Raw genomic sequence first — 25,429 nt, 5'->3', positions numbered from 1 at the left:
CCGCCGGGCCCACATAAAACTGTGGTCACTTAGTCCTTTGTTTTTTCTTTAATAACCTATGCTATTTACAATGGATTCGTTTTTTTTACATTTATATTACTGTTATCTTTATTTAGACATGTTGGTCAGGCGTCAGGGTTTTAAGGTGGGTTTGCTACATGTTCCTAGGCGTTCCTGGCAGAGATGGACGGCGGTCGTCCTTAATGGCTGCGCCGCCGTCACGCACACTACGGTAACGATAACACACGACTACGGTAACACACGACTACGGTAACACATGACCACGGCGCCGGGGCGTACGCTGCTATGCTATACGGACTTCCCAGCACAGCCTGCCCCCACCGACGTCTCCTCACACCACGCCCGATCGGTTCCACGGGTAAAACCGTGAGCGTATGGGCGTTCTCTCATGTAGCGTCCGGTTGCCAAGAGCCTTAAGGGGGAATAAAGGGGGATTTTGAGCGAGATTCTAATCAAACTACATGTTGGCCACTGTTACTTAAGACGTTACCAAGCATCAAACGTGTTTCCAGCAGGTGTGGTGGTTGATGAACCCTACGATTCTAGGACTCTAGTTACACACACAGTAGAGGACCAATGAGCTAATTAACAGGACCTAGATACACACAGCAGAATATCAAGTAGCTCTCGCTTCACCGGGAGCGGTGTGCAACAGAAGGAGAGGATGGCCAAAACGTCACAGCGATGAGGGGAATTAGGTGGGGCTAGTAGACGGGGCTTAAAGTATCGGAGAGAAAACAAGACACTGGGGGGTCTCTGCTCCCCGGTGGCAGTCTGGAGGGAAGGGCTTCTTTTCAGGTCGGGTGATGAAATGTGGGAGGGGGATGGGGGGAGGATGGGAAGGAGATGGGGACGTTCAAATGGAGGAGGGAAGAGAAAGCGTCCGCTTTTGTGTTTCAGGATCGCTGTGTGCGAGTGTGTGTGTGTGTCTGTGCGTGTGCGTGTGTCTGTGCATGTGGAGGCGGCGGCAAGTGCACTGAAAGCAGAGAGGGGGACGGAGAGAACGAGAGAGAGAGCGAGAGAGAAAGAGAGAGAGAACGAGAGAGAGTACGCAAGAGAAAGAGAGGAGAACAGAAAGTCTCTAGGAGTGACTTTTCTGAAGTTCTGCTAAATTATTAAACACTTCCCGTCGGGAGGGTGAAGATGGTGAGAGGTCAGGCAGGAAGGTCTTGCACCCCCTGTACTTCCCGCCCCTTCACCCCTCCTCCAAACCCCCCCCTCCCCACACACACACAAAAAAAGCAATGCTCTATCGTCATGCTATAACCTTATTTTGCATAGAAGTTGGAGCTAGACTTTAGGGAGGCTTCAGATGCTACGGATATGGGAGAGTGGGGAGGGGAGGGGAGGTGTGGTGTGGGTTTGTGTCATCTTGGCTTCTGCTGTGGTCCTCTGTTGCTTGTCCGGGCGACACACACTGGGGATGTGAGTGTGTAAAGGAGCAAGAGAGAGAGAGAGAGAGTGAGAGTATCTATAGGCATAGCAACACCAGCGCAATAGGCAGGGCGAGAAAGAGAAACACAGAGAGAGAGAGAGAGAGAGAGAGAGAGAGAGAGAGAGAGAGAGAGAGAGAGAGAGAGAGAGAGAGAGAGAGAGAGAGAGAGAGAGAGAGAGAGAGAGAGAGAGAGAGAGAGAGAGAGAGAGAGAGAGAGAGAGAGAGACATCCGCTAGCAGCTTCCGGGTGACGAGCAGACAGAGCCACACATGCTGCGTTTGGAAGAGGAGGACTCGGGTTCGGGCGGGCCGGCGCCCGGTGGGTCGTTGTCGTCGTCGTCGTCGTCAGTGGCCCCGCCCACCGCCTCAGGCTCCGCTTCCGGGTCACCATCTCCGCTGGGGTCGTCCTCAGCCCCCTCCCCCTCCCCAGCCTCCGACTGCCCCTCGTCCTGAGGCCTTTTCAACCTGACCGGGCCAAACCACACACACACACGCACACACACACACACACACACACACACACACACACACACACACACACACACACAATCACATTCAAACAGAGGTGCAGAAAATAAACAGGTGTTGGAGTACCGCACACCACATGCATATATGTGTGCATTTAGCAGTGATAGAAACACTCACATTACACACACACATGAAGGCACGCACGCACGCACGCACGCACGCACGCACGCAGGCACACACGCACACACACACACACACAGAAACAAACACACGTATATATGCAGTAACACCTACAAGTAAACATGTTCTGGTTTTAATGCAAATTCTTTCTGCATTATTATTTAGGACAATAGGCTATTGCTGTTGTCTTTCATGCTGCATAATGGAGGCAAAGCAGGGATTGTTCAATAATAAATGAGCTAATAACTTATAAATGCAACCTCGTAAGGTACCCAACCCCTTTTCCCTTGCTTTATAAAGCAAGACCGATTGGTCACCATACAGTATATTCACTGTATATTGGGAACTGAGGCATATGCTGTATATACTCACCATTCGGGTCTATGTAGTAGGGCCTTCACTAGAGATCGATTAGTCTAACATGGCTTTATCAATAAGGGGAGAAGGCTGTCAGAGCACATCAGGAAGATTCTTTCAAGGACGTTCACATAACATCCTTATGGTCTTATATATAATATATATATATATATATAAACTAATTTCAAAGGCTATTGTGGAACTGCAATTGAAAATTGCATTAGAGCAAAACTAAAACCGTACAGCCTTTTCAATGTGCTTGTTTGGTGAGTTGGAATTGGAACAGGTAAGCGTACCCAGTGTAGCGGCAGCTGTGAAGCTCTTACCGCTGGCTGTTTCATCTATAATTCCCTAAATGTGTTGTGGTGAGGTTGAGAGCGCAGTGCGACGCTGCTCTGGCCCAAAGAGCGACTTGGGGGCTGTTGCATTAACGGTTTACTTTTTGGAAACTTTTCAGTTTCATCAGTGCTGCGTCTTGTGCTTTTGTTTCCAGGGTTTGAATTAGGCCAAACCGCAGCCCTCACCTTCTGGGCAGAGAGAGAACGAGAGAGGGAGAAAGGGTTTTGAACATGGCTGGATTGGCTTACTTCTCCCGGTTGAAGATCATGAACTCTTGCTGCACCACCTCAAGGCACTCCTGTAAGTAGTCATTCTCCTGCAGATCACAGAAACAATGCATCATTAGCGTCATTATCTTGATGATCATCATCATCATCGTCACCAATCATCATTACCATCAACTTAATAAATGATCACGTTAAACCCGATCGATCATGGATAATATCATTACCGCCCACAGGAGTCCTAATAGAAGACATCGTGGAAATAATGGAAAGAAATGATGCCGGCCGCCATTCATTCTTCATGATGAGGAACTACTAAGACACACGTGTTTGCACCACGACTGCAATTATCATTAAAGAAACCGCCCAGAACCGGATTCACCGTCCTCCACATCTGGATAATAGTGAAAGATGCCTAATAATAAAAACCCTCCTTTGTGATATTTATATTTTCCTTTGAGACTTATTGGAGTTGTAAGAAGTCGTGAATGGTTTGCATGCCGTGCTGTAACAGGATATTTGTCTCAAGCCTAAAATAGAAACTCCTATTTTCAAGGAGCACTTGGGGCCATGACAACGGCACGGCGAGCTTCATCATTTAATAATCCCGGTTATAACGCAACAACACACTAGCAGGTTGCACACACACACACACACACACACACACCACACACAAACACACACACAAATAGTCACACACACGCACACAATGACACACACACACACACGTGTACACAAACACACACACAGAAATACACGCGGAAGCACACAGATGCACACACACAAATACACCCACACACAATTACACACACACAAACACACACACACACACAAATGATGCATTCATGCAATCTGATACTCCAACCTTGCCAGGGAGAGACAAGCGCACATGGCGCAGACACGCTTAAAGGAGAGGTGCCAGTAATGCGGTGGACGTGTTATCGAGTGGCTGACACGAGCAGCAGGTTCATCGTTTGGGAGAACCACAGAGAGGACCACCTGACCAAACAATGTCTGAATCAGGGATGGGAAGACCACTGTGCGCCCGACCCTCTGAACAGGAAGAGGAGCATGAATCATTCATCAGCCTGTGGCATTCCCATCTCAAAGACAGCCAGTGTAAAGGTGCAGGATTCAGTCAGTTCCTTCGGTGTTTCAACCCAGGGATCGTGGCCAACATTGGCTGGCATGTTGACGATCCGCGTCCACATCGTCATATATAGATGTAACAGAGTGGACAGTTTAACCTCACTCCCATTGCCTCAATATGGCTGACCACCGCATCAATAATGCAATAATAACCACAGATTGAGAATGGATGAGAACCAGTGTGATACCTGATTGCACTTAAAATCTCTGGATTTCAACACTCCTACCATAGTGGTTCAGCAGGGTTTGCATATTTCTATCACCGGTTTGGATTCTGCTCATGAAATACAGTCGTCTGTTATGACGAAAGCCATACAGAAATTACACTCACTGGAAATAGAGACATAATCAGGTAAGGGAGTAAAAAAACAGAAACACATTTCAATACAGAGAGCCGAAACTGTAAAAATAGCACGTCTTCCCAGGAAGGAGAATAAAAGGGCTTTTAAATGATTTGAGTGTTTCCGGAACTTTCTATTTCGACCCCATTGAAATAGCCTCATGGAAATCCCATTTTCAATGAAAGGGAGACTACACATTATGCTCAACAGCACTTCAGCAATGACGGCCCCCTTAGCTCCTGGAGGACCCTCACGCGTACTCTACGGCCTCTTGGTAATAAAGGAGGAGATTGTTCTGGATTCAGAGCAGTTGTTTTTGTGTACGTGATCTAAGTGATATTTAACAATTATTCGGCCACTAGTCCACACTATTCCACTATTTCTCTGTTTTATATATATATATATATATATAATTTTTTTTAAATACAGGAGCCTGTAACAACAAAATCGTACATTTTTGTAGATCGCACCACTGGGGTTCTCAACTATAGACCAAGGCCACATTTCATGGATCTCTGGAAATTTTGTGATAATGAAGCCTGATAACAATATTGTTGAAGGTCTGGATACTATGGGAAATGTGAGAGTGTGTGGATGATGGCTGGTTTAAAGGCCCATTCACACCCTACGGTAAATACGGATACGGACCGTTTGGTCCGGTCCCGGAGGTATGAATCGGCCTTTAAGAGGCCTCAGTTGGCCCGAGTCAGACTGATTGGACTCTGGAGCTGGGTGAGGCTACACACCTGTTGCACATTGAGCAATCAATGTGCAACAGGTTAAACCAGCCGTCACCACACACACTCAGGGAGAGACCTCCTACATGGGAACATTGAGCACCAGGCCATTTATTTTTATCTACAAACTTCGTACAATCAACTGGTTTTCCAATACCACCACCCTGTGTGCTGGTTATGCTGTTCATACATTCTTCAACTGGTTTCCGGGGTGGTTTCTGGTCCCCTTGGGCCCTGGGCCCCTCTGTGGAAGTCAGAGGTCAGGGTAGGGATGCGGTGTTGGTTGCTCACCGACTGAGAGTCCTTGCTGTTGTCACGAGAACGGTTCTTGGCCAGCCTCTTCTTCTTCTTGTGGAGCGGACGAGACTCAAGTATCATCTCCTCCAGCTCGAAGGTGGGGTCGCAGTGGAGACGCCCTTTCTGGAAACACACACACACACGCACACACACACACACACAATAAATTAGCTCCCTCTCACAAATCATAGCTAATTATGAATATGGTGCATAATGTAGGCATAGACACCCACACACACTAAGTAGAGCCAGCAAATGGCAGCCAAGTGTTATGCAATAGCAATACTATTGTTAAAGAAATACACAGTGTTCTCTGGAACGTTTTTATTAAAACACCCTCGTCCTTTCTAATCATAATACATTATTAAACAAATACTACCGGTCTAGTATAATAAGTTTACTGTTATTCAACCAATACGCCGTATTGTTAGCTAATTATAGCACTTATTAGTACTAATACTAGTTATTAAATAGCACACTGTTATTGTAAAACAAATCTAGGGTGAAATGGATAGGCAATCTGCTGTTTGATGTTGGGCAAGAACTGAGGTTGATTAGCATTATAACGACCAAAGGTGGAGTTATGAACTGATGGTGTGAGAGGTTCTGCAAGTACAAACAGAATGAATAAGTAATACGGCTCTCACTAACACATCAAACATAAATAAGCTATATTTACACCCCTGTTAACTTCGCAGTGTTGCTATTAGTGGTAATAAACATTTCTAATTCTTATCTATCTCTTTCTCCTTAAAGGTACCGGAAGAGTACAGCTATGCAATCACAAGAGCATTAAAATACAATGAACAAGCTGCCGGTAAACAACAGACAATTATATCATTCAACGGTATTCTCAACGCATGCTTGCACGGAATTCTAAATACACCCCCCCCCCCCGGGTAAGAGCGACCAGTGCATTCTCCCCTTAGTGGTGAGTAATATCGTATTTAACTAGCCTGTGTGTGACGTTGTGTACTCCAGGTAGTAGAACACACGGTGGGGAAATGACTCATTACTCATGAATCAAATTACAACAACGACCACATCTGTCAATCACACAAATACGCACTCAACCCTTCACATCCCCCGGAGAAATTTTATTTTTTTGCTAACTAGCAGCGCCAGGAGAACGGCGCCGAAGAAGGCCGCTCTGCCCATCGCTGGGCAGAGCGGTCTTCAAGTGCCCACCCAGGTGTGCATGTGTAAGCCAGAGAGAGGGGGCGAATGTGCACATGTATGTGTGTTTTTGTGCAACTCACATTAGGGACGAAGCCGGCGTCCATCTTCTTCTCGTAGACGGCGTCCCAATTGACGTGGGCGAGGTAGGGGGACGTCTGCATGAGAGACAGGCTGGAGAAACGGTGCTCCGGGTTCACCGTCAGCAGCTGCAACACACACACACACGCACACACACACACACACACACACACACACACACACACACACACACACACACACACACACACACACACACCCCGGTTTAATTCATTGCATCCTTCTTTTTCCAGACAAAAAGGGCAAAAAGGGATATGTCTCTATAATATATCCCCATGTGAAAAACTACTATTATCCGGCAATCTGATTGCAATGTAGCAAAACCGCCATACTCTGTTCCCCAGATAGAGAAAGCCAACAGGGGGCGCTATTAATCAGTTCAATCAGACAGCAATCAGGTGCTCCAGGAGAAGAGAAATCATGCAATCTGCCAGCACCCATCGGGACGAATGAACAGCACAGGAGGGCTGAAAGTGTTCCATGGCTACTGCAGGGCTGTATACTGCTATGAGTGTGGCCATCCCGGGTGCATCTCAGTCAGCCGCCACACAGGGAAACACGCTGTGTACTCTGGGCATGGGCTCTGCTGTCGTGTAAACACATTTTTGTAATGGTTGTTTTGTTTACTTCCTGTATATTCTTTCCACTGGGCTGATTGGCTGGACTGGCCGCGTTGGAGGGCTCGTTAGGTCTGTCTCAGCGGACTCCAGACGCCGTAATTGATCAGCAGTCAAGCGGAATACACCCATGCTGTCTGTCGACAGTGCTCATGTCTCTCACACACACACACACACACACACACACACACACACACACACACAGTCGCCCTCTCGTCCTCTTGCTCTCTGACTTCCCTCACTCCACCTTTCTCTTCATCATCTTTGGCATCCATCCTCTCAGACTCCCATCTGTCATTTTCTTGCCCTGGGCTTCCTCTGCCCTTCCTCCTCCTCCTCGCTCCCTCAGTTCCTTTGTTGCCGCCATCTCGGACTCCTAGCCACTATGCACTTCGTTTTCTGGCCCACTTATGCACTCACATCCAATACGGCCACTCATGCTGCTGTGTATCAGCTGTTAGGGCTATGCTCGGGCTATGCTCCGGCTGTGCCGCGCTGCACCAAACCACACTGATACAGAATGAGCCCATTGCCTGTTTTAATCCACCCCCTGTGTAGCCTCTATGGTGTCTGGGGGAAAATAAGGATTTTTACCCAACACAAGTCATTGTCGAGGTTTATGCATCCTGGTAGGCGATCATGGATATCGTCTTCTTGCAAGTGCCACAGGTTTGGATTATGGTCGCTGCAGTGTGATGCGGCGTAGGTGTTTAATCTGGGGGAGATGCGACACACTTCTAGCTGTTGTGAGTGGTCTGTCTCTGCTCACTCCACCTACTCGTTCAGATAAGCAGTCTTCCTTTAAGCTAGGGCGCATCCAAAAAAAGTCACACATATGCTATCTCCTGAGTATTTTATTTAGATCTCAATTGTTAGTATTTATACAAAGCGTCTCACAGTAAATTCAGGCGCATGGCAACGAATAGTAGACAAGGCTTAGCAGTCGTGCTCAAGGACGTCTACAGGGATCAAACCCAGTACCTCTCGACTGGGAGTCGAACCACAGAGGCCACTACCCCACACCGCCTGCCGCTGATCATTAGCGAGCCATTAAGCCAAAGTGGGTGCTATAGCTGATATTCCACTCCACTGGAAGCCCACTCCAGTGGAGCGCGCCACCTGTCTGGCGGAGCGGCCGGGAGTGACTGACCTTCCTCATGAGGGCCACCAGGTCCTTGGGCCAGGCGGGGTTGTACTGCACGCTGACCGTGCTGAAGAGCTGCATCAGGGACTCCACTGAGTTGCTGGCGTGGATGTCGTAGGGCCTCTGCGGAGAGAGAGAGAGAGAGAGAGAGAGAGAGAGAGAGAGAGAGAGAGAGAGAGAGAGAGAGAGAGAGAGAGAGAGAGAGAGAGAGAGAGAGAGAGAGAGAGAGAGAGAGAGAGAGAGAGAGAGAGAGATTATATTTTGAGAAAGCTTTTTGGATTTTTGCTGACCGTTCTGTAGTTAGGTTTTAATATGCTCTGGCAATATAAAAGTGCATATAAAAAATACCCATGCCAATAAAGCACTTAAAATTGGAAATTGAGACGGAGAAAGTGATCACCAGACAGTGAAAGAGGACCGGATTTATCAAACCACTGAGTACTAAGAGGAACCAAAAGGAGTTGGATAGCACAAAATAAACAGACTGCACACTTTCCAGGTAACCGACAAACAAGGTGTCTGCAAACTTTAAAATGGAAATGATACATACTGTAGAATATATGATATAGTGTAATGTGTAATAATAAACCAATTCCGTACCCAGCTGCGTAACACTTCGAAGACGGTCACGCCAAGCGACCACCAGTCCACCTCAAAGGCGTAGCCCGTCCCCCCGCTCACAAAGGACTGGAAGATCTCAGGGGCTGAGGAGAGACCCACACACACATCCACCACGCACACACACACACACACATCAAGCACCAGACACACACACATCCACCACCAGAAACACACATCCACCACACACACATCCACCATCACAGATACACATTCCCAACAGACACACATCCACCACCACAGACACCCACAGCAGGTACAACTCAGCACCACCCTTCTTTTTTTTTTACCACAAATAACATTTATATTGTATTATTATTGAGGTTCTTAGTTCATTCTCTCATCTTAGAATATACAGTGATATAACCATTGGCTTTGAGCAAGAATACACAATAAGTTGTGTTGCTTAAGCAACTGACATAGACCATGTTCATCCATTGTTGTCCTCCCAACAACAATGGTCTGAATCATGCCTGCCCCCCCCTGTCCCTTGTGGAGGTGGACTGTTAGCATCATTACCCATGTAGGGCTTGGTCCCGGCTAAGGCTGTGGCTCTCTCCCCGTCCTTTATAATGGTGGCAATGTTGAAGTCCGTCAGGTGTGCATGCCCTGTGAGGGTAAGAAAACACCTCAAATAATTACCATTACAAGTTTATGTATTCATTTATTCAACAGGGACAATGGGCCATTAGCAACTGTCCCAGAATTTAGCTAAAAGGCTAAATTGAATCTGAAGTCCCTTGGCAGGTCGCGCTTTTATTCAAGGCGACTTACAATGATGAGACCTTTTCAATGAGGCAGCATCACCATAGGAAAAACACAGTGAGTGTCACGGCTAGTGAAGATAACACAAATTGACTATGTGTCCTGGTACATAGAGAGAGCCATGATCACTCTAATGAGCTACACCTTAGTTTGGTCTACGAAGACACCTCTGGGAACAGGGTCTATTGAGAAACATGTCATTAAGTCGCAGGTAGGGGTTAAGAATGAAACTCAAGGATGTGTCTTGATAGGCTGCTGAAATGGGATCAAACAGAGTAACATTTGGATTCCATATCCAGTACGCTACCCTGCATCCATTCTCATTTCATCTCAATTGACCTGGAGGTTGGACAGTTTCGTCACCCTAGAAAAGACAGACAAGTTCCATTTAAGTTTCACAGACACGTGAACACAGACAAGTTTCACAGACATGTATCGCTAATGGGCTTTGGACTGGCTGTATGGTCCCCTTGCCCTCCTCAACCAACTCATTTTACTTTCCATTTTACTTTTTGTTTGGGCTATATCAAGATGGCCAAGGAAGACAGGTACACGCCCACGACGTGTTGCCTTGGTGACTCACTAGTGGGCTGCGTGGCCATTCTCAACGGCCCTGTTTGTCGCCATGCTGCAGAATACTATATGCTCCTTTGACTTCCTCGTATACTGTGTCCCTCTCAGACTCTTAACGCCACACTCATTTACTTTCGTCATGGATATCTCCTTGGCAGGACTAGGTGGACAAGGGAGACAAAATAAACCAGAATCTAAGAATGTTTGGGAAGAAAACAGATCAGTACAGGAGGCTGAAACAGATGGGGCCGTTCCAGTGTCTCCTTCTATGATTCCAAAAGATATAAAAAATGTTTGCGGCGATGTGCAAGTGGAGCAGAACCTCCTCATTCTTTAGTCTCCTAACGGGTGGTTGATAGTGACATCAGATGAATAGACAAGACAATCCATTTACACAACATTAGGCACATCATTTGACAAGATTTAAGGACGTACGGATATCATTAAAAAGTAGTCATTAACACCGACGGCTAAGAAAAGTGATTTGTTCTCCCTTGGAAAGTCTTCCCACTAGCAATACACACACACATGCACACACACACACACACACGCACACACACACACACACACACACACAATACTGTCACTCTTACCTTGTTCATCCAATAGTATATTGTCTGGCTTGACATCTCTGTGGGAGGCAAACAGAAATAATTTAGCACCTAGCCAATAACTCAATACACACATCGATAGGCAAGCGCTAATGGTGCCGCAGGTTGTCACAATTAACCTTTGGCATGTCCAGAATCTTTGCATTGTTTAGCTAAACAACTAAATTATGAAGTGTTAATCAAGAAACTTTAAATCATTATTGCACCTACTGGTTGCTTAACTGACAGTTGCACTGTGGCTGAGGGACAGCTCAATGCATTGTGTGACCCTGATACAAATCCCATGTTTATCCCTACCTTGGTTTGCTGAAATCACATCGTTTATGTTCCCGGATAGAGAGTAACATCAACAACATTCTTTGGAAATGTTTGCTTCCACAGCGAGCGCATGAGTGGGCGATAACTGTCGGTTGGAAGAGGTTTCAAACACAATATGTGTGGACGCCATGTCACACAATGCGTATATGTGTGTGTTTATGTGTGTTTGTGAGTGTCCTAACTTTGGAGTTCCTCAGCTGTTCCCAGAGTGTGTGTGAGAACGGGGGTTTATCATGCGGATCACAGAACACCCTGGCGGGTTTTGGCCGTGTAGGGTAATTACACTGGACACCCATGCAGTGCGTACACACACACACACACACTGACACGTCTCTCATTCCATATTCCCACTGGCAGACCTTCTCCGAGCCCCCTTCCACCGGCAATTAACAGAGCACAACTTATTTAATTATGCAGGATCTCGCGCTGGTGTGAAGACACCCCTGCAGGAGGCTCGTGATCGCTGCCGCGGCGCAGCACTAAGCTAACGCTCACATTGTCTGGCAGCAGTCTCGGGGGTGCGTCACTGTGTGTGTGTGTGTGTGTGTGTGTGTGTGTGTGTGTGTGTGTGTGTGTGTGTGTGTGTGTGTGTGTGTGTGTGTGTGTGTGTGTGTGTGTGTGTGTGTGTGTTTGGCGGCTGCCGATGCTTACAATAGGCCCCTGCTTAAAGGTTGGGTGTGAACGGTATAGCGGGAGGTGAAAATGTATGCTAATCCACGGCTGGGGATTGTATTGGGCGTCGCCTACGACAACCCTTGGTGTCCTGACGTAAACAAACGACACCCCCTCGCACTCTCGAGTGTGTTTCTTTATGTGGCAGGGGGAAAACAAACAATACACCTAGAGTTTAAGGTCGTGAACTCATCCTGCATGAAGCACTCGCTCCGCTGCACTGTCGACGTCTCTTCCATTTAGGGAAATCAGACAGTGGAAGAGAAGGGAGGGAGGGAGGGGGGGAAGAGGGAGAGAGAGAGAGAGAGAGAGAAAAAACGAACATGTAAGAAGGAAGGCGAAGAGGAGAAAATGCGGAACAAAAGAAAGGGAGACAGAAGAGAGTAAACAAGAGAGAAGACGGGGAGGAGAGGAAATGAAAGCAAGGAAAATCATTTTACAAGAGTAGAGGAAGAAGAGTAGAGAGGAAGAGGAGTAGAGAATAGGACACTAAGAGGAGAGGAGTAGAGAGGAAGAGGAGTAGAGAATAGGACACTAAGAGGAGAGGAGTAGAGAGGAAGAGGGTAGAGGAGTAGAGGATGCTAAGAGAGGAGAAGAGAGGAAGAGGAGACTAAGGAGTAGAGAGAAATAGGATGCTGAGAGTAGTAGTAGTAGAGAGCAACTGGAGAATATGAAGAAGATGATAGTGAGAGAAGAGGATTAGAGGAAGAGGAGTAGAGAGGAAGAGGATGCTGAGAGGAGAGCAGTAGAGAGTAACTGGAGAATATGAGGAAGAGGGGTATAGAGAACAGGATCAGAAACACAAACAGAGATAGAGAGAGAGGAAGGTTTTCTTGTTGTTTGGGGGACCTTCCTTACTATCCTCTCTTCATTGGACTAATTTTACCTCCTTGGGCATGGTGGCAGTTGGCTGTTGCTAGGATACCAGAGATCCCTGCTTCCCTTGGTTGGTGCAACAAAATAATTGTATAGTATTCCTCTGTCAAAAGCTCACAGGGAAGAACCAAATTGTATAGAGGAGGATGTCCATATACACCCAAGGACCAGTTTTAGCACCGGAAAAAGTGTCCAGTTAGAGCGTCTTTTTAATCTATATATATCAGGATGTGCCAAGTACCCCATTCATCACCCACCGAGCAAACGCTTACTTGTATGCAAGAATTGGACAACCTGTTTACACGATGAAGATGACAACAGAAAATGCACACACACCCACCCACCCATACACTAACTCAAGGCAAGGTTTAGGACAAAGGATTGTTCTTGTTTTTTGGAGCATCTGCAATGTTAAATATGCCGTCTGCTGGGACCCACGCAGACTTATTTACTGGACTGCACACTGACACGTTGCGCCGAGCTCAGCATCTTTCAGGGAGAACAGTGGACGCCACATCCCCGATCGCCCCGGCTGGATGGAGATGGATGGTGTTGCTTTTGCCTCGGGCCGATGGAGGCCTATTTTTAGATGCACCACATAGAATCATCGGGAAAAAAACAAAACAACAACAGGAGAAACAAGGATGCCTGCGCGCTGCGATTCCAGCCTCACAACCCTGACCCCTTAGACCAACGGAACCCGCGCTCAATGTGATGAAGGCAGCAATAGACAACTGGCCACCCTCCACCCTTGCCAAGGAGCGACTCTAGACCAAAGGCGAACCCACTCCGTAATCACCACGCTGTGCACCGGTACCTCCCCCTCGCCCCCTATAAGCAGCGCTCATCCAGGAGAGCCCCCCGTACACACACTGCCATCGCCGTTCATCAGCCCACAGAAGCCACTAGAGCGTTCATGCTGTTAATATCTCCACCTCAAATATGCCTATTTGTGTATTTGTGTGTGTGTGTCTCTGTGTGAGTGAGTGAGTGAGTGAGTGAGTGAGTGAGTGTGTGTGAGTCTGTGTGTCTGAGAGTGTGTTTGTCTCTGTGTGAGTGGGAGTGTGAGTGTTTGTGTTTGATTGTGTGTGTGTGTTTGCGCGCGCCATCCTAGTGGCAAACTAAATAATGGCATCGTCCCTCTGGCCTGGCCACAGGGGGGAAGAAGAGTGAGGAGGGAGAGGAGGGAGAGGAGGAGATAGGGGGAGGTCTGATGAAGGCTCATTTGTAGCTCCACTGGAGGTCATCCATCTCTGGGGGCCTGGGGGGCGGGAGGGTGGGTACTGACCAATGGAAAGCCGATTGCTTTATAAGCTTAGTCTTCCATGAGTCATCGGAGTCTGTGTGTTACAATACGGGTAGAGAAGTATTCACGTGAGCACCGCCTCATTTTGGAGACGCTGTCGTCAAACCTGGTCCTTTGGTTTTATCAGAACATGAAATAGGCTCACCACAACATTCAGAGACTATATTTTTGTTGAATGTCACTTTGTGCTGGTGCATTATTGAGTCCCTACTCGATGCTCCTTTTGTAGTGCGTTGTTGCGTTTCCTTTCATGCTGCTGAACAAGGCAGAGAGCTTCACAATCGTTGAAATCGTTAACATAATAAGGTAGATAAGTAGACCGCCGGCGCAGACCAAGAGGCGTGCTAAACCTTTTCAATATCCACTGTTTATATAATTACATGCCCAGGCTATAGAAACCCAAGCCATCGGCTCCATTACCAGAGCACATTCCCTGTCACGTTGTCATTTGTTTTTTTTTCCCCTCAATTCAACTTTATTTATTTATTCCTTGGGGGCATTAATCATGTGCCCCCCCGCCGACCGGAGGCAGGGAGCAGACCGTAATGTAAGCGGGGTTAATTGCGTCACTCTGCTGCACTTCGATTCCTCACAGTGCCGCTGGTACCCAGGCCGTGCCCCCCTGCGGCGGGGGGCGACCTGTAGAGTGGAGGCACGGTGAGCTCCCTCTCCCTGGTGTCTGTGTGGAAATGTGTCTCGGTGCATTCTAATGCATGGCTTGCGTTGCGACCGAAGCCCCTAGTCGATGACAAGCTCAAAGAGCTCAGCGTCAGTGTTGCAATGCATTCCCTATGGGACAGATGTCGGTGCTAAGCTGACATCAACGCCACCCCGAGCTCTGCAAGACCCACACTCAGCTGGTCCAAGCGCCAAGCTGGGAGGAGCATACTCATGCATCGCCCAGAGTTTAAATATGTTTTTTCGCTTCACCAATGTGTTCACTGTTCACCAATCATGTCTCAATCTGATTCTGTGGCTGCTGTTAAGGAAAATGCAACATGCCCACGAAGTTGTTATCCACAGAATCCTGGCAATGTGTATAGAGTTGTTCAACAGACTGGCTTGCCCATCTCAACATCATGGTTGTGACAGCTTTGGCCTCGCCCTCACTCATGGAGAGCCCTTGTCACAGGTGTTCCTGTGAAGGCCGAGGTCACCTGCCTGCTTTTCTTGATGACCTCTCCTTCTCCGACTAGCATGAATAGTTGCCTGAGCACCTGATGCACTGGCAGCTCTGTGGAGTTGATGGTGGTGTCCTGAATAAGCCCTATATAATGAAGCCCCAAGAGTAGCTCAGAGAGAATGAGTTTGCATATCTTAAAAATGCACTTGTACTCGTTTTCAGCAGAATATTTGTTTTTATACTCATATTAAAAGTTTCAACATTAGGAGTGGTGTTTTTCCAATGTGGTCCAGTACATCTCACTAATTGGGGTGTATTGGACGTTTAAAATCCACATCCCTCCCAAATCTATTATTCATAAATACGCCACTATACCAGACAGCAACAGAAAACAAAAAAAAAACAAGGCAGAAAAACAAGTACTTTCAGAATATCTGCCCTAATAAACCTGAGATGAGATGCCGTCAGTGCAGAATCAGCACAGCCCAGAGCCTAGACAGGCACCTTAAAACCCTGAGCCTAGCTCTGGAGCCCTGCGCAGGCTTATCATGGACTTATCATAGTAAAATGACCTTGGAGGAAATTTATTTCGTGTTTGCATATTTCTAATTTGATTTAATCAATGTTCAGTATAATATCTCTAAAATGCTTGAGAAGTGTTTGAAATCCGGGCATTTAATGTTATGGGAATCACAGCAGTTGTTTACATATTATTCTATTGTATTTAATCAATGATAAGCAATGATATACTACCTCTGTGATGTTTGAGAGGCGTTTGAAACAAGGCAATTTATATGATGGGAATCACTGCAGTTGTTTGTTATTTTATTTCATTTATTCAGCGTTTAACGTAAAGCGTACTGTTAAAACTAAATGTATCATTTTTGTTTTTATTAAATATATATTTAATCGACATCGATCAATGTAATCTTTTTTCCTTATCATGTTAACAATTCTGGCCGCATCGTCCATTCTAGCTAAAACCATGGGAATCATACTACTGTCGGCTGTAAATATTTTCTACTCATGAATTAAAAATGAGGATTTGAAATCCAGGACGTACATTTTTACATGACATACGTACTGTCTATATTTAGAGTGTAGCAGCTAAATCTAGGCATCTTGAATCTCAACAGTTATTACGCAGATTCTACACAATATCTTCTTAAAGCCCACATGGTTACTATGGTCTGCACGCTGGTGCCTGTCCTCAACGGCTCAGAATCATTCACCAAGATGCAAAATAAAGTCTTTCATTTTGTTATTGAAGAAGATAATGGGTTTTTCTGTCAGAATAATGGACTGCAAGAAAAATAAACAGCTTTTGATGTGCCATGGTTTAGTGGTTCAATCTTTTTAGAAGAGCGCCAGACTACAACGGTTTCCAATTGCATTTAGGATGGTGAAGTGCATCAATTAACAATTTAAAGTGAACCCGAAGGTATTGGTTTTTAGGGTTGACATTTGATAGCGAGTACCCAGACTAGTGCGCGGTGGCACGTCACAAAAAATCGGGGAGAAAATCTCTCACAGCCACACCCGAGGCTAATTCACTAAAAGAAAAACGAAAACCTAGGTCTCTGACACCACTTGAAAACAGTGGTTGAAAATCCCTTTCAAACTCCCCACCTGTAGCAGGTGCAGTGGTGCTATGCTATGGTCAGCGCACCTGTGTATGATGTGCTGGCTCTGCAGGTAGTCCAGTGCCAGGGTCATCTCGCAGAGGTAGAGTCTGACGGCGTCCTCAGTGAACTGCACGTTCTGCTGGAGGTGGTAGCGCAGGTCCCCCCCCAAAAGCAGGTCCACCACCATGAACATATCCTCCTCGTCCTGGAACGAGTACCTGGGCGGGGGGAGAGGGATCGGGGACGGGACAGCGTTAATACGGGCATCTTTCAAGAGGATGGATACGCACATACAGTAAAACACACACATACAAACACGCACACTAAAGCTAGACTAGACACACACAAGCCGTATAAACACAAGCCTTGGACGGAGGAGACAGCCAATCATAAAGAAGATAGACCAATACAAATACATGTGCTGTATACAGATATACTTACATGCTGAAGTTGCAAGGCCAGCAGACATGCAACGCATACAGATGACACACATGCACCACAAGCATAAAGCCTGTTAACCCTGACCCCGTGCTTTAAGTCCCTGAACCCCATCATACACATGCTAACAACATGTTGCGGCTTGCCTCCTGGAGTCTTTCAATCAGGGATTCTTGTGCATCACACTCATGGGTACATGCCAATGTACTCAAGCTTTGGTTTGAATGTTTGCATGTTTTTGTGTGTGATTGTGTGTCGGTGCAAAACGGATCAATAACATTTTCCAGATTTTTTAAGCATTTACCAAAGCAGGTAAGTCTATTTGAATCAGTATAATTTACAAAACAGATAAATGTTAACGAACAACACAATGTGGCTTCTTCCAAGACTTTACCTAATCTGGTATCCATCAGGAGGAGTAATCAAGCAAATCAAATGAAAAACACAGCCTGGTAATGAATTAGAGTGCTGCAGTGCTTCTCTGAACCGAACCGAACCCATCAAACCACGCAGTTACCGAGAATATTCACCTCACAATGGGATTCGATATCTCATCAGAGAAACATAACAAAGCCAGAACCACTTTCTAATAGTCCCACCGACACACAGGGATAGGATACTCGATACTGAGCGGCCGCAAGAATCAAACCAACCCCTTGTGAGTTCCCTCCACCTGGCCCGGTTTAATCTGCCTCTCAATGAGCCTACACCTTTCACTCTCTTTATTAAAGCGTTGTCTGCTACCAGTTTCATCCTCCGTCTCTCCAGGCACAGTGTTGAACTCGAAGGACGAGACGCGTGCCTCTGTGTGCGTCTCATTGTGTGGTTGGCTCGGTTGGGGTGCAATTTCCTGCCGCTCTATAAGTGCGAAATAGGGAAGATGTTTGGCGCATGGTGAAAATCATCTCTTGTGAAGATTGGTTTCACTGCGGTGCAAATAACTAATTTGTGGCGCGATCAGGTATCCCAAATTCCCCTCCCTTTTGAACACACAGATGAATTAATAGAATGTACCAGCTTTGAAATAGATTATACCAAAGTCCCACGGCAATCAACTGTTCTTCTCTTTGTGAGAGAGAAATAGAAAGAGAGAGAGTGAGAGAGAGAGAATACTTAAGAATGACAGCAATGACTCTGCAAAAACCTGAGCAATAAACGGCTTGGTCTTCATAAAATTTAAGCATACCTAAAATCCCTTTTTTATTCCCTCTGACGTTTCGATTCAAGGAAGAAACAGCCCTGTCCAATGTATTCAAGATTCCAATGGTGATAAATGAAAGAACAACGTGATATGATCCTGGACACCAAACATCAGATAGATCCCACTTAAATCTCATTTTGCATCTCAATTTGTTATTCTGGAGACATGGTGAGCATTGTCTGAAACGGCGGTTTTGCTCGTCTGCGTTTTGGGCCTATTCCCACTACAGATTTGATTCCCTTCCATATCGCAAAGAGAGGGACAGTGATTGAAACACCAAACAGTGGAGAGGCTAGTCGAGAGCATCAGGCTGTCACATCCCACCTTGTTGGTGACAGAGGTGATGGGGGAATGTCAGACAACAGGGTCCGACAACTAGGACGCCTGAGAGCTCTGGCTTTGACAGGCCCTGTCACCCCGCAAAACTCTCACCAAGGACGGATACAGACAGGACGGATGCAGAGAGCACTGGAACAGATTGGATGGAAACCGATGCTGGCAGATCTCTGGAACTAGCGTGTGAGAACTGCTGTAGTGAGGGTGTATTTGCTGTACCGGGAGTCCAGAGGAAACAGGGAGGTCTATAGAACATCCTTAACAAGCGGAGTCATCTGTGGCTTCATCAGGGGATGGGGAGGGATACCTATGAAGGTACGGCTCTGACGCAGCTTGCCCACTGCATCTGTCCGTCAACGGACGACGGAAGGCGTGTCTGATGGATGGGGGAGTGGTATTTGCCGACGGAGCCACGATCTGATTGGCTGACGGATCCGTTGCAGCCTGAAAAGTTAAAATTTTCTCAACTTCTGAACGCAAGAGACGGAGCCGATGGAACGGAAGGACCCCCAATGCATTTCGGGATCGCCCCATGCAAAGTCAATGAGATTCGTCAACGGACGGATGCAGTGGGCAAGGGGTGTAACAGTCAGCGCTCCAACCTCAAACTCGCTCTGCACATTGATCGTTCCATCTACACTCGCTTTGATTTATCACACCTAAGCTTTTCATTATGGGCTTTATTACTGGCGTAGTGTCATGTGAATAGTGGGAGTTTGGAGCTGTTTTAGGCCAGCGATGGGAGGGAGGGCGGGGATTTGGGTGGGCGGCGGGTGGCGCGTGGAACTCCAAGTACTGGAGTGAAGTTGGGACTTTCACAGCACCAAGAGAGAGCCACCAGCCAGGCTGAAATAATGAGGCCATAATGACAAATGAGCTCAGGAAGGCAACGGAGGGAGGGAGGGAGGGAGGGAGGGAGGGAGAGCGGGAGTGAGGGGGACAAGAAAGAGAGCATGAACGAAGTTTAGAGGAGAAAGGGAGAAAGAAAGAGGGAAAAAAATATGAGAGAATGGAGAGGTGATTTTGTTTTACCTTACTTGCTCTGAAAAGTTTTGGCTGTCCCATATAGACCTGATGTCAAGGGAACTGGCTCTGTGAGTGTGTGTGTCATTCATGAGACACCTCCTCTAAGGACGAACCAAACAGTGTTGTAATAAAAAACCTGCTACCACACAACCCCCAGCATCGCCACCCCATCCCTTTTCTGTGGCCCCTAACGGGGCAACTAGAGTTCCTGTCTGCCATTGGCCTATTTTCACAAGGTCCCTAGAAGGAGTTTGGTCCCAAAGCAGGGGGTCATGGCCAATGCAACACTGCTTTTTTATCTGACTCAAGTGTTTAGGGCTTTAATGTGGGCAATACAAATTACAGACATACACAAGCAAATTAGTGCGCTAGTCAGTAAATTACTTCTGCTTTTCTTCATTCATCTATTTTGATTAGCACCCTAGAGTAAATGCATCCCCTTGCTCTTTCTTTCCTTTAAGCCGCTTTAAGGAGCTCGAGACACCACACTCCCAGTGCCAGTGACTTGGGTAGCCTTTGGGTATAGTCCCATATTTGTTTAATGCATTGCACTTCTTATTATCTTTTTCATATGGATTTTAATGATCGTCATATCAAGTGCAACCCCCCCCCCCCCCCCCCCCCCGCATGGATTGGTATGCATGGTGATTTAAAGTGTCCGGCCTTATTTGTTCCACTGTTTCCCAAGGCCTTGTTCCATTCAGGCCTGAAATCAATATTCCTAATGGAAGCCCAGAGGGACCCAGTCCAGCACAGCCTCATCCCTTGGTTTGTCAAGGCGGGGATGACTCACACACTGTTTGGCAACCAATCATAAATTAGGCTATTCATTTCAGAAGCCCTTTGCCATTTGACAAGGCCACCATATGTATTGTTTTCCTATTCCAAGGGACAAGAAACCTTTGTATATTTAGATATGTTCGGCTATGGTGGTAAACTATGTTAAAGGAGCAGTGTGTAGGATTAAGTTGCATCTAGTAGTCAAGTGGCAGATTACAAACAAGTGAATACTAGGATTAACCAGGATAATCGTTGGTATTGTGTATGTCGAGATGCAAGTCAGCCATGTTTCTTTTTCAAACTCCACCACTATCCTGGTGTACGAAACAAATTCGTACACCAAAATTGGCTAGTTGGTGAGCAACTGACATCCATTATATTCCAGATGCTTGTTAACAGGCTCCTATAGCTGTATCTTTGTTTGGTACAACCTTAGTTATGACATACAAACTGCCCTTGCTAGCTAATTTACTCCAATAGTGCCCCTAAACGAAAATTCCAAAAGTTTGGATTTTGTTTCATGCTCACATACTTGAGCTGTGCATTTAGAATTCAAAGCAAAGTTAGTGGCTGCTCTTTAGGCAGTGTGTTAATCCAAAAATCTTGATAGCAACATTTTAATCAGCTTTAGCATTCCGTGTTTACACGCTTCTGTGCATGCTTACGGAATTAGAAACTGAGAGGCAGTTAGAATTCTTGCGTTTTCAATGTACTGGTCATGAGCAAGGTGTTTAATTTTGGAACAAATTGTTTTGTCCCACCGGTTGCAATGCACTGGCTACGCGGGAAAAAGGTGAAATTGGCATTCAGTTCAGTTTTCTACATACACTTATACAACTGGGACAGTCTTCAAAGTAATTTCGATTCAGAAGTGAATGCTCCCCCCTTCCCCCATCCTACTCTTAAACTGTTGACTTATTGTAATGTGAACTCAGAACTCCCACAATCTTTGCGCATAATAATGTTTCTGTTATGTTTTGTATCATGCTCTGTTGGCTGTTATGTGCTATGCTGAGTGTCTCATTCTACGAGTTGAAAGCAAAGCCCGAGGCTAAGGCATTGTGCTCTTAATGACCTCTGCTCTTTTGAGGCCAAGCAATCAATTTGACAGACCCATCCAGAGGCTATAATCACTCAGTAATTTCCAGCGATACTTCACTAGAGTGCACTGTTGGCCATTGCTGCATGTCAGAGAGGCAGAGAGATATGGCTGGACGGTGACCTCACGGTTACATCACCAAGGAAAAGCAGACTTCTAATCACATGTCAGAAATCCTTCCATTGGATTTTGGCAGATTTGCTGCAGGGTTTGGACATGACATGTACATTTTCATCCGTTCCCACATGTAATCCCTTTTCAGGCAGACACACAACCTCTCCACAAACTTCCTTATATGCTCTTTTTCTTTGGCATCATAATAGATCTGTCGAATTTGTCTGTTTGACATCTGACGTTCCTTCCCCCACCAATCCAGAGCGAATGTAGGCATTATCATGCTTCCTGATGATTAAAGAATCTTCACTGAAGCAGGGGCTGGAACAACGTCATCTGAAAAAGGTTTGGGGCGGTATCATGAAAGTAGAGTCTGGTTTCAACAAGCTCAAAAAGGAGCTACGCTGCACTACGTGAGGAGAGACAGAGAGGAACCTTACAAATCCTCTTAATCTGCACAGCTGTTTTTCCTTTCTTGAGAAAACTAATCAATGGCAAATCCCTTCTCAGCACCGACATCCTCTTCATCCCGTCCTCATCATGTCAGAGTGGGGAGGTCTCTCTGCTCCCTGATAGCAGGTATTATCACTTATCCAAGGGCTGTTTTGATGCATTTTCCTTGGTCTCACTGAGTCTCCTTTCATCTTTGTTTTGATCCCTGTCGGCGCTGTAATCAATGACTCTACTCTGATGACGCCAGACCTAAGTAAGGCATTCTCCAGAGCGGCCCCTTTTGTGGATTACATAGAGAGACTATAGGCGTTTCCCAGCATCCCCAAGATGCTCCAGCTCAGGTTCATCAATAGCTGCTATGCTCAAATGCCAACTTTCAGACTTCATAAGAGCTATTTGACAAGCCGGTGGATGCTGCCAACTTTTCACAGTCCACAGGGAAACCTGTTTAACAGTGTGCACGTTCAGCCAACCAATTAGGGGCTCCCACTTGTGATACAGTGAGGAAGACAATGGGACGATGAAGGGAAATTCTCATCAATTCCATCTATTACGCGATAAGCCGGGACATCACATCAACGGGCACACTAAATGAAACCGACGTTGCCTTGATGTAATTGAGTGCACCGCACAATAACGTAGTCATGCACATACGCGCACAGTGACTCTGTGTGATCTGAAGCAGAAATAATGAGCGTTGCTTTTCAATCAATTTATTCCATTCTTCTTTAATCAGATAGGAGGAAAAAAACATTCCACCATACCACCATTCGGGGTGTCCTAGCCCATAGGGCTGCGAAGATCATCTACACAAAACTCCAAGATAGATAATCCAGATTCACAGGATGGGAACTAAGATATTCTTCTAAATCTGGTCAGCCTCTGCCTGCAACTGGGCAAAGAATTAGTGCAAAACATGATGGATAAAATCCAGCCTGGAAATGTCTCCATCTTGATTTCCCCCCTGTGTTTTCCTATGATTCCAAGCTTGCAATAGAACAGCAAGCACATTGTGTGACACCGTGGCAGGTTCTGGATCTATTGTGTCAAGTACACTGTTCAGTTCTTCCTGCAATGCAGAGAGACAGCCACCCTGTCACTTAACCCTGTCATACCAGACACCAACATCTTTGATCCGATTCCCATATCCCATTGGATCCCAGAAAATATTTCTATTTTTTTGGAGAAGCCTGGCCCTAATGTCCAAGGCAAACACACCCCACCCAGCCAACTCTACTCACAACTGTGTTGTCATACAGCTCTGACCTGGTCAGCTATGTTCAAACATAGCTGACCCTGAGGAAAAGGTCAAATGTGTCTGCACATTCCCCACAAGTTAATCAACTGGAGTCTGCTTGAATGATATCCAAATAGAGGACAGACAAATATTAACTCTTTAAAGTGTCAACAGCTGCTGGTATTGCTGGGTATGAGATATACTTTTCTAGTATTTTCCACATTATCACAATGTGTGAATTTTGAAAAGGCGCAATGTATTATTTGGAAGATACAGAGGAAATATGAAAGTCGTGAACCTTGTTGCCAAGCTGCTATGGTGCTGCTTAGTTTCCCATTCACTAGACGTCTGTCTGAGAGAGGCACGGTTCAGGAGGGCAAGGCAAACACTGAAAAGAGGTTTTTGAAAAATGTCAATTGCAGAGCGAAAGCACAGACTGACACACACGTGTATTCTATTTCAATATAAAATGGAACACATCTGATCTAGTATTCACTTTACTGTTTAAAGTAGCTCAAATTTCATATTAGAAGCAAGCTTTAACTACCTACCCTAGATATAACGTTATAAACGACTAAATCTAGGACTTTATGACTTCCAAAAAGCGCACCTTCCCAGGTCCAACTGCCTCTTCTCGTGAGTATATTTATCACGGCACTTGCTAACAAACATGTTTCTGCGGTAATCACTCAACCACAGAGTTACAGACATGTGATATCATTCAACCAGTTACAAGGGAGTAAAGTGCCTCAGTCTAACACGATGCGAATGCCCCACTGAGTAAGCAATAGCCAACAGAAACATGTGCTAATGCACAGGAGGGGTGTTGAATAATAAAGAGGTGGCTTCCGTTGGCTGGCTGAGGCCCAGTAATTATCCACTGTGTTTTTCATGGATTGTGCTGGGTGAATATGGGAATTGTATCTTAATGTAAAATGTATGTCTCTGGAAAGGGTCTCTCCATTTTCACCACAATAGTAGCAGCTGGGATTCTGGGACAACTGTGGTTTGTTTTCCCAGAATCGGAAAGGGCCTGAGAAACAGTTTAGTCATTTATTTCCAAATGAGCAAATAAGTAAACAAACAAATAACGTACTTTAAGAGGACAGCGCCGTCTCAAGGTAAACACAGACACAAAACACAAACACACACACAAACACAAACAAACAAGCACAGACAAAGCAGGCGACTGACACACAGGCCGTGCATACCACACAAAAGTGTATTAATAAAGTGGAAAAAAACAGGATAGTCACCAGAGATTTACTAAAAAAACATGTTCAATTTCCTGAAGGATCTCAAGCTCTCTAAAGACGTTTCGGACCTCATCTCTCTCTATGCACTGCTGCTTGTTCATGTACTTCATGGCGTACATCTTCTCTGTGTCTCTCTTTTGCACAATGCATACCTGCAGCAAGGACAGAAGAAGAGATAGGGGAGAGGGAGAGAAAAGAGTGATGAGAAATAAAGACAAGGTAAGACAAAAAATGGGGGAAAAGATGTTAGTCTTGGAATCTTTGTTGTAGATACATATCAACGGTGTGAACACATATACACACATTTACATTTACATTGAGGGCATTTAGCTTTACACGTCTGCAACAATTACAGAATGGTTGTGACAGTGGGAGATGGCCTCCGTTAACGATCCCGCTGCTAGTGCAATAGGGGTCCC

At 46.0% G+C, this 25,429-nt stretch overlaps 1 protein-coding gene across 1 annotated transcript in view; it reads right to left on the bottom strand.

Annotated features, from left to right (window-relative positions):
- Positions 1-1,688: 1,688 nt before the first annotated feature.
- stk32c (serine/threonine kinase 32C) overlaps positions 1,689-25,429 on the bottom strand; it is a gene marked incomplete at its 3' end in the record, with an annotated part of 58,928 nt that continues 35,187 nt past the window's right edge. Inside the window, exons 3-12 of the mRNA XM_079758688.1 lie at positions 25,011-25,162; positions 17,115-17,288; positions 11,133-11,170; positions 9,721-9,810; positions 9,184-9,287; positions 8,590-8,706; positions 6,807-6,932; positions 5,542-5,670; positions 3,048-3,115; positions 1,689-1,920 (exon numbers count right to left, since the gene is read on the bottom strand). Of these exons, the coding sequence (XP_079614814.1) occupies positions 1,689-1,920; positions 3,048-3,115; positions 5,542-5,670; positions 6,807-6,932; positions 8,590-8,706; positions 9,184-9,287; positions 9,721-9,810; positions 11,133-11,170; positions 17,115-17,288; positions 25,011-25,162 (1,230 nt within the window). The remainder of the gene's footprint in view (positions 1,921-3,047; positions 3,116-5,541; positions 5,671-6,806; positions 6,933-8,589; positions 8,707-9,183; positions 9,288-9,720; positions 9,811-11,132; positions 11,171-17,114; positions 17,289-25,010; positions 25,163-25,429) is intronic.

Source organism: Pollachius pollachius (assembly GCF_949987615.1).
Source record: "Pollachius pollachius genome assembly, chromosome: 2".
Taxonomy (NCBI): domain Eukaryota; kingdom Metazoa; phylum Chordata; class Actinopteri; order Gadiformes; family Gadidae; genus Pollachius; species Pollachius pollachius.
Note: the sequence above shows the minus strand (reverse complement) of the source record. Positions and strands in the feature narration are given on the sequence as shown.